At 46.7% G+C, this 9300-nt stretch overlaps 1 protein-coding gene across 2 annotated transcripts; it reads right to left on the reverse strand.

The window, feature by feature from the left end:
- Window positions 1–3200: 3200 nt before the first annotated feature.
- MRPS23 (mitochondrial ribosomal protein S23) lies at window positions 3201–9042 on the reverse strand. 2 transcript variants are annotated; one of them, XM_029213078.1, is made up of 5 exons: window positions 8679–8785; window positions 7861–8031; window positions 5676–5753; window positions 5243–5369; window positions 3201–4893 (listed from the first exon to the last, which is right to left on the reverse strand). In XM_029213078.1, the coding sequence occupies exons 2-5, from the start codon at window positions 8016–8018 to the stop codon at window positions 4741–4743; spliced, it is 516 nt and encodes a 171-aa protein (XP_029068911.1). In that variant the 5' UTR covers window positions 8019–8031; window positions 8679–8785; the 3' UTR covers window positions 3201–4740. The 2 variants fall into 2 exon arrangements, with proteins under 2 accessions (XP_029068911.1, XP_029068910.1); XM_029213077.1 differs by lacking the exon at window positions 8679–8785 and adding an exon at window positions 8868–9042 and having other exon boundaries at window positions 4510–4893.
- Between the last annotated feature and the right edge of the window lie 258 nt (window positions 9043–9300).

Here is a 9300-nt window from a genome sequence, read left to right on the forward strand (position 1 = left end):
TGACTTTGTTTAAAAAAAGAATCTGTTGGATGTTTTCAAGTGGCAAGCCATCATTTATTTAGGGGGAAGGGTATCATTCTAACAAAATCAGGAATCCTTTGGAGGCACAGGTTTTCTGTAATACCACTTTCACTATCAGGAAAACAGGACATTAAATATTATATAGACGGTCCCCGACTTATGATGGTGTGACTGACGATTTTTACACTTTACAATGGTGCAAAATTACGCATTCAGTAGACACCGCACTTTGATTTTTGAATTTTGATCTTCTCCCAACCTAGCAATATGTACTGTGATACTCTTTTCTTTTCTTTTTTTTTCGGTACTAGGGCCTCTCACTGCTGTGGCCTCTCTCGTTGCGGAGCACAGGCTCTGGACGCGCAGGCTCAGCGGCCATGGCTCACGGGCCCAGCCGCTCCGCAGCATGTGGGATCTTCCCGGACCGGGGCACGAACCTGCGTCCCCTGCATCGGCAGGCGGACTCCCAACCACTGCGCCACCAGGGAAGCCCTGCACTGTGATACTCTTTTGTGACGCTGGGCAGGGCAGCTCCCAGTCAACTATGAAATCACGAGGGTAAACAACTGATACACTGACAACCATTCCGTCTTTCACTTTCAGTACAGACCTTAACAAATTACATGAGATATTTGACACTTTATATAAAAATAGGCTTTGTGTTGGATGATTTTGCCCAAGTGTAGGCTAATGGAAGTGTTCTGAGCGTGTTTAAGGTAGGTTGGGCTAAGCTCTTATGTTCAGTAGCTTAGGTGTATTAAATGCATTTTTAACTTACGGTATTTTCAACTTATGATGTGTTTATTGGGACTTAACCCCATCATAAGTTGAGGAAGACTACACAAAATTACAAAAAGACTTGTGCTTGCCTTTTAAGGACACACAATCAAGGATCGGTTCTACCCAACAAAAGCAAAAGGAGAACTCTGTAAAACCTGGTGAATCTGGGACCACTTAAACAAGCCTCTCTATTTAAATGATGGATGATGCAGGACCTGTTTCATCTGCTGACTTTCTTGTTCCCCCGTCCTGGCTCAGTCCCCACACCCTGTGTCTCTCTACCCTCCCCCTGGAGAGCTCATTCATTCTCCTGGCTCCAACCCTTACCTGTGCTAAGGTTTCCTCTGCATCTCCCAGACACCCAACCGATCTCTGTCTGCCACTTCAACATTGAGCCATGACCTCTAACACAGCATGTTGAGAACTGAAGTTCTCTTCCCCACCTTGCTGTCTGTTAGCGATATCGCTATTCTTCTGGTCACTCAGGTTTGCAACCTTGAAATCCCTGCCTTCAAGTGGGATGGCTACAGAGACCAAAGTCTTTCTGACATGTCTCTTCTTCCCTCCCTCCCTGCCAACTCCCCCAACCCTATTCTTTATGTCACATCTGGGTGAACCTTCCTCTGACCTGACAGTTTTCATTATGTGTTACTTCCTTGCTCAAACTTCCTTCTACCCACTCAAGTCCTCTGTGTAGTTATCGAGGCCACCATGATCTGATCCCATCCTATCTGCTCAAACCTGTTTTCCACTGCTTCTCAAGAGAGTAATAAAGGCACCTGTCACACATGCTACAAGTGAGTTTTGCATTCATTATCTCAAGTAATTCTCACAGTGCTAACTGGAAGCCAAAGAGGCAAACGTCATCCCTATTTTGTGGTCAGAGAGATGGTGACAGGCACAAGGTCACACCAGTAAAAACTGGAACAACCAGAACTAGAGCCCAGACCTTCAGACTTGTCTGGTGCGAACTTCACTGTAACCTGGACACATGCCTTCCTTGGCTTCAGCTCAGCAAACCCACATGGAGGGCGTACTCCTGATTTGATGATTTAGTGCATACAAATAAGAACTTCTGCTGTTGTTCATACTCTCAACAGGGAGGGGATAGTTACCTCTGCCATGGAGACCAGGGTCGACCAGGCAGGAGTACAGAGTGGACCCAGGGTGCAAATGCAGCGAGCGCAGCCTGGAAGTGTCTCGACAGGGACTTGAGACTCAGTTTGGATGTTGGTAAACCTTGCGAGCAGAGATAGCTTTTGAAAGGGCTGTGAAGGTATGGTTTCTAAAGACTGTGGTGGCAGGGAGGTGCTCCTGACAAAAGAAACAGCACGCACGCTTCACGTCCCCCCTGCCCTTCAAGGCTCTCCAGGCAGTGGTCCTAGACTAGTCCAGGGCTCATCCCTCTCCCCGACTTCCGTAATTTAAAAGGATTCCTGTTCATCTTGTTTTGAAAGTCACTCTTATCTTCCCAACTAGATTTTAAGCTCCTTAAAGAAGGCCGAGAATGAGGTCATACTTCCATTCTCTCCAAACACTATAGGGACCTGGTGATGGCTTTTGCCCACACTGACCATGGGAAGAGTTCTGAATTCCCCAAGGAAGCTTCACACCTTTGACAATGTCTTATTGTTTTCTTTTTAAAGATTTCCCATCCTGGCTTTCTCAGAAGCCCAGACTTTGGTCACCCACCCCCCAGCAGCTGCCAGTGGGGAGGGGGGTGGCTGTTCAGGGATCCTTCTGTTTGGGGCGCTGGGGCTCCTGGGTTCTCTCTCTGGCTCGGGGTGGGGGACAGGGAAGGCGGGAGCACGCTCCCAACCCAGCCCCGCAGCACGCAGACCTCTCTTCATATCGTGCAACCCAACCCGGCTCTGTGGGAACTGGCAGCCGCCACCCAGCCGCTCACAATGACATTCCCTTTGACTGTTTTGATCACTGAGGTTCAACCTAAAGGTTTGCTACGCGTCCATACGAAGGATCTCTGAGACATTAAGTGGAAAACAAGGTACAGAACAGTATACATTGCGTCCCCTCGTACACACTCAAAATTATTTCTGGAAAGAATGGTGATAGTGGTGGCCGCAGGGAAGGGAAAATGGGAGGGCCAGGGGACAGGAGTGGAAAGGAGGTTGACTTTTCACCTTCAAATTTTGAACCATGAGCATGTATAACTTTTTCTTTAATTATGCAACAAATAATTTTCTTAAACGTCTTCATTTCTATGACAAAGAAACCACCTTGGGCTTCCCTGGTGGCGCAGTGGTTGAGAGTCCGCCTGCCGATGCAGGGGACACGGGTTCGTGCCCCGGGCCGGGAAGATCCCACATGCTGCGGAGCGGCTGGGCCCGTGAGCCATGGCCTCTGAGCCTGCGCGTCCGGAGCCCGTGTTCTGCAACGGGAGAGGCCACAACAGTGAGAGGCCTGCGTACCGCAAAAAAATAAACAAAATTTAAAGAAAAAAGAAACCATCTTTTAAATCCCAGAAAGATAAGGTTTCTGAGAATGAGGGAGCCACGATCGCCCTTCTGAGAACAGAACCAACTGCTCCACCTGCCGCAGTCTTCCTCTCAAGGCCAGGCCCCGTATCTGGCACCCAATGGTTGCCTAATGTCGAATGGATGTAATTTACTTCCCCATATAAATGTAAAGCAGTCCCCAAACAAGAGGAATTGTACAACAGTGATAAAGGTGGGGGGGAGAAGCAGCATGGCTGAGAATGGCTTTTGCCTCGTGTACTCATTGACCTTCCATTACCTGAGCACCCTGTGCAAGGTGTACAGTCTGTGGGGTGTGGGCCCCGCCCTTGACATGCCAGGAGACAGAAGAGACTGCACACAGGAACAGGGGGGAAAAGCTACACAAGTTTTAAAGTAAGAAGTTTCTGGAGCAGCAAATTACTGATAGCTGAAGGGTGTTTTATTTATTCAGTAAAAGATAAGGAAATGAAGAGAGCAGGAGAGCTGGTAAAAACTTGTAAGCACACCCTGACACCAGGGAGGAAAGTGGATGCCGGTGAAGAGCATCATCCCTCTTGGCAACCCAGTTACCTACAGAGAAGTCATCTGAATTCAGTCTTCAGCGGGATGTAATCATTCATTCACTCAACAAATCTTTCCTGAGCAGCCTACTACCTGCAGGTCTATGCTAACCATCTCCAGCACTCAATCCATGAGATTAAAGTTATAGTCTTGGCCTTGGTCCATCATCAATGATAGGTCCTCATTCTCACTGCAAAGCACAAGTCAGCCTGGCCTCTCAAGCAAAAAGTACAAAGATTAGCTGCAGACACAGTTGGCCAGGGAACCACACCTGATGTGCAAGTAAAAGTCTGATGGATCAAGAGAAGAGAAACGGGCTTCCCTGGTGGCGCAGTGGTTGAGAGTCCACCTGCCGATGCAGGGGACACGGGTTCGTGCCCCGGTCCGGGAAGATCCCACATACCGCGGAGCGGCTAGGCCCGTGAGCCATGGCCGCTGAGCCTGCACGTCTGGAGCCTGTGCTCCGCAACAGGAGAGGCCACAGCAGTGAGAGGCCCGCGTACTGCAAAAAAAATTAAAAAAATAAAAAAAAAAAAGAGAAGAGAAACATATCAGAGAATCAAATGTGAACACAAAACCCCAAGCAAACCTACTAAGAATGAGTCCCATTCAAACAATACTTACAAAGGTTTCCTCATGCTATTTACAGTTTTAAAGTAAACTTACTTTATAAGCACCGAGGAATTCTTTGTTTAATACCGCCCTAACATAAAAGTTCACATAAATGCTTCTTCAAACCATGATACAGAGCTTTATGACAACCTAGAAGTGGAAACCAAGAGAAGGCAAACGTGATGCCTTAGAGATCAAGAAACATTTACACAGTTCAACTGTTAAAAATAGTACAACATTCACGTTGTGAATCCAGTTTGGATGTCAGTATACACAGCATACAAGTTCTTCAGGGAGGTGAGAGGCCTGTCGACTGTTCTCCAGGTGCCCCCAAATGCTGCGCCTGTGGATCTTCTTTCAGAGACTGGTTCTCCTCCAACGCAGTCTGGGGCTCGACACCCATGGGTTCAGATTTCCAGGAAATGTGACTACCATCCTGTTGCTTAAAAGACCAGATATAAGTATGTCACACAGATGTTATGACTTTCACTCAATCAGCTGAAGCTATATGACTAGCACATTCTATCACTGACTCAAAAATCTAACATTAATATCTCAGGTCAAATTTGATTACAACAAATAATAAAAGTCTCTACAGAACCACAATTTTAAAAGCCCTCGTGACAACTCACTTGTTCCAAGCCGCAGTCCTTACCACAAAAATCTAGTTAATTCAATCTAACGGTATTTGACCTGGAGCCACGGTTGGGGAAAGAAAACCAAGCCTTCCTTTAACCTCTGACAAACAGACAACCAATCCTAGTAATAGTTTTAGCTAACAAAATACTCACAGTCCTTGCCTCTCCTACTCGTCTTAAAATGACACCTTCTGCCAATAAAGCCTTCCCTGCTTCCACAAATAACTTCTCTTCATCTGTTTCTCCAAGTTTCTGTAGCTCAATGTACTTCTCCACAAACCTAGAATTCCAAGCAGTCACATCTTCAGTCTGTATATTGAGAGCTGTCAAGACATGCTGTTACACAGTCCTGAGTATTCCCTTAAGAGAACTTCCTAGGGAGTTTGGGATTGACACGTACACACTGCTCTATTTAAAACAGATAACCAACAAGGACCTATGGTTTAAAAAAAGAGTTAATTAAAAAAAAAAAGAGATCTTCCTATAGGAACATCTTTTTCCTCAAGTGGAATGCAACAAAACCCCTCAAACTGACAACTGAATCCTAAAAAAAGAAAGGTAACCAAAGACTTATGGAATGGCTTACCGTTGACAGGTAGACTTGAAGTTTGGATTGAACAGATCAAAAGCTTTTTGACCAGATCCATAGGTTGAATAAAATTTCCTAGAAAGTACAAAACAACACAATATAAATCTCCAGTTATAGATCATGGCCAAGAATGGAGGAAAGAATAACTGCTGGGCCCTGAGGAACCGAGTATAACATGACCTACAGACCTTTTTTGTTCGTTTTAAATAAGCAATGCAGGCACATGGTAAATACATCAAATGTTACAGAAAGGTATCCAGTGAAAAGTAACACTCCTCCTCACCTCTGCACCCTAAACTCCCAGTTCCCCTCCCCTTAAGCAACGCTAACCCGTTTCTTGTGTATCCACCCAGGAATGTTCTACCACTATACAACCATACATGCATCTATCATTCCCTGTCCCCAGCCACGCTGTTTAACCCCAAGGATAGTAAACACATCTTTCCTTTTTACTTAATATTTCTCAGAGATCATTTCAAATCAGGGCACGTAGATTGTTTCTAGTCCTTTGCTACTTTAGACAGTGTTGCAATGATTACCTTTATCTATATTTCTCAGTGTGCTGTGCAAATAAGCCTGTGGAATAATTTCCTAAAAATGGTATTGCTGGGTCAAGGTATGTGCCTTTGTAATTTGGCCTTGCAAACTGCCAGAATGCTTGCCAAAGGGGCTGTGCCAACTTATACCCACACCGGGAAGGCAGGAGACCGCCTATTTCTATACACCCGCACCTAATTGTATCTCCTGACGTTTTGACCTTTGTCCATCTGACAGGTGAAATATTATAATTCATTGTAGTTTTGCTTTTCTTATGAAACAGGTTGAACATCGTTTCATGTTTAAAAGCAAATGAATTTCCTTTTCTGTGACCTGTCCATGTTCTTCGCCTATTTTTCCTTTTGGTCTTTCTCTTGACTCATAAGCAAACTTTATAGCAATATAAACAGGAATTAGCCCTCTGTCATACATGTCGCAAAATTTTTTCCCAGTATGTCACCTGACTTTTGATTTTGCTTATGGTAGTTTTTGTGTGCAGAAATTTTAATATTTTCATCTATGGCTTCTGGGTTTTTATATCATGCTTAGGTAGGCTTTTATCACAGAGATTATTTTTTAAATTACCCCATAGTTTCTTCTAGAACTTTTAGGACTTCACTTATTACATTTAGGTTTTGATAAAACTGAAATTTATTTTGCTGTTTTAAGTTCTTAAAAATATCAAAAACACCAAAAAAAAAAAAAAAAAAGGCCAAAAAGATAAAGGTTCAAAAAACGATTTAAGTATAAGGTGTTATTATTTTGGCCTTAACAGCAATAAAAGAGGAAGCAGTAAAATATTCCACGTTCTCCAGTGACTATCACCCAGTTCCACTGCCACGCACACAGTAGAAGCACAAATGATTTTAATGTGTAAATGACCTTGAAAGCATCCTGACGGAGAGCATGCAACGGACCTGAGCAGAAAACTACTGAAGAAGTATTTAATGCCCCAAAGATCTCTGAAAATTTACAAGCAGAGCCAGAACGTACTTGTTCTCCTACCTCAAAGGAGTGTCGTGAGAGAAAAAAAAAAAAAAAAAAAAGATTTGTCAGGTGAAAGGTGCCTCAATAGAGAAAATGACTTTATAAATTGTTTTCTTACATCCAGGAATAGGGGTAAGAATAAGGTATATGTATTAATTTCAATTAGGCACAATCTCTGATCTTAACATTTAAAGAGAAAAGAAACTGTACACACTCTGGATACTAAAAACTGACATCCGTATTTGAAGGAAAGGGCTTTGTCAGTGATTTCCCAGTAAGTTGACCCTGAGCCTCATTGTTCTCCTGACTAAAATGGAGACGAGGATACCGACTGACCTTGCAGGGTTGAAGTAAGACCTAAATGAGATAACGTTGGTTAAGGGCTTAGCACGGTGCCAGCCACCAAACAGATGTGCAGAAACACCTAGCTATCATTGCAATGATCAGTCAGTTGTTGGGCTCCAGATTCTACTTCTCCGAACTTCTGCTTCTCTCACATACGGGAGGGGCTCTGATTCCCTAATCTGGCTAGATAGACAAGACCGGCTCCACAGAGCAAGCCCAGACTCAATTCCTATTTAAGTTGTCAGACTGCTGGCTAAACCTTTCCTTCTAAAGTTCTGCAGCCTCCTGTCCACCATACGGGCCCGGCACTCACGCTCTAATCCGATCCTCGTAGTAGAAGATGTCCTGGATGTGAGCTTTCGCTTTGCCGTATCGCAAGCGGGGCCTTCGGAAGACCGGCTCCCTCAGTGGCGGGAAGGCATTATATATGTCAAACCAGAGGGGCTTCTCCTTCAACACACTAGCCCGCATCAGGTCCCGCGTCCTGAAGGAAGGGTAAAGAACGAAGGTCAGAGGGCTTCCCTGGTGGCACAGCGGTTAAGAATACACCTACCAATGCAGGAGACACGGGTTCGAGCCCTGGTCTGGGAAGATCCCACATGCACGGGGCAACTAAGCCCGTGTGCCTACAACTACTGAGCCTGCGCTCTAGAGCCTACGAGCCACAACTACTGAGCCCACGTGCCACACTACTGAAGCCCGGGCGCCTAGAGCCCATGCTCCGCAACAAGAGAAGCCGCCGCAATGAGAAGCCCGCGCACCACAACGAAGAGTAGCCCCTGCTCGCCGCAACTAGAAAAAAACCAGCGCACAGCAAAAAGACCCACTGCAGCCAAAACTTAATTAATTTAAAACCAAGGTCAGTCAGTGAATCAGCGTAGCCGCAGCCTGGGACACCGGCGGGGTCACAGAGTCCGGAAAACACCCGGAAGGAGGGCAGAGCAGGAAGTCCCCTACCTATAGGTAAGATGTTCCCATATTCCAAACCAACCTAACAGTGCTCGGGAGTTAATCTTCCGCCTTCTTATGTGCGTCCCACCCCCCTCGCCCCATCCCCGTCCCGTCAAGGAAAATGCAAAGACGGTCCCGCCAGGCCCATCAGCCCCTTCCTCCCTTCCTCTTCCTAGAGACCTCCACTCGGGGAGCGGACAGGTGCGACCTTGAACGTGAGAGCTAAGACATTCAAGGGGTGACGTAGTCAAGCACAATTCTTCAGAAACAGGAGAGAACACAGGAGAGGCCTGGCCGGGCTCAGACCCACCCAAGAAAGGGCGTAAAAAGGGGAGGCGCCCTCGGCCCACCCCGGCTCCGAGCACGTACCGCGAGAAAATGCTCCCCACGGTTTCCAGGCGGCTCCCCGCCATGCCCGGCGCCTCGGATCCCGTGCGGTTCCTCGTACCGGAACCGGAAGCGGCCGCAGCAGGCAAAGTGACTGTAAATCGCGGGCCGAGCCGCGGATCTCTGGGCTACCGCCCCGGCCCCAACGGGAGGGCGGAGCCAGGCAGAAGCAAAGGATGGTCGCATCGGCACGCCATCGGCTACACGCCAGGTTCAGACAGGAGCACTCGATTAGCCGAGCCGCCAGGGAGGGAGCGAGCCAAAGCCCGGCAGAAGCAATAAATGACCGATCCAGGGGAGGGGTTAATTGTGGTGGTTGCTTTACCCTCTTTGGCCTTATTGAGCCAACTCCGCCCAAGAAGACCGGGCCGTGCGGAGGGAAGGTGATGGGGAGGGAGGAGGGAGGCGCAGCCTA

The sequence above is a fragment of the Monodon monoceros genome, unplaced genomic scaffold (genome assembly GCF_005190385.1).
Source record: "Monodon monoceros isolate NGI ecotype Baffin Bay Population unplaced genomic scaffold, NGI_Narwhal_1 Super_Scaffold_9, whole genome shotgun sequence".
NCBI classification, from domain to species: Eukaryota; Metazoa; Chordata; class Mammalia; order Artiodactyla; family Monodontidae; genus Monodon; species Monodon monoceros.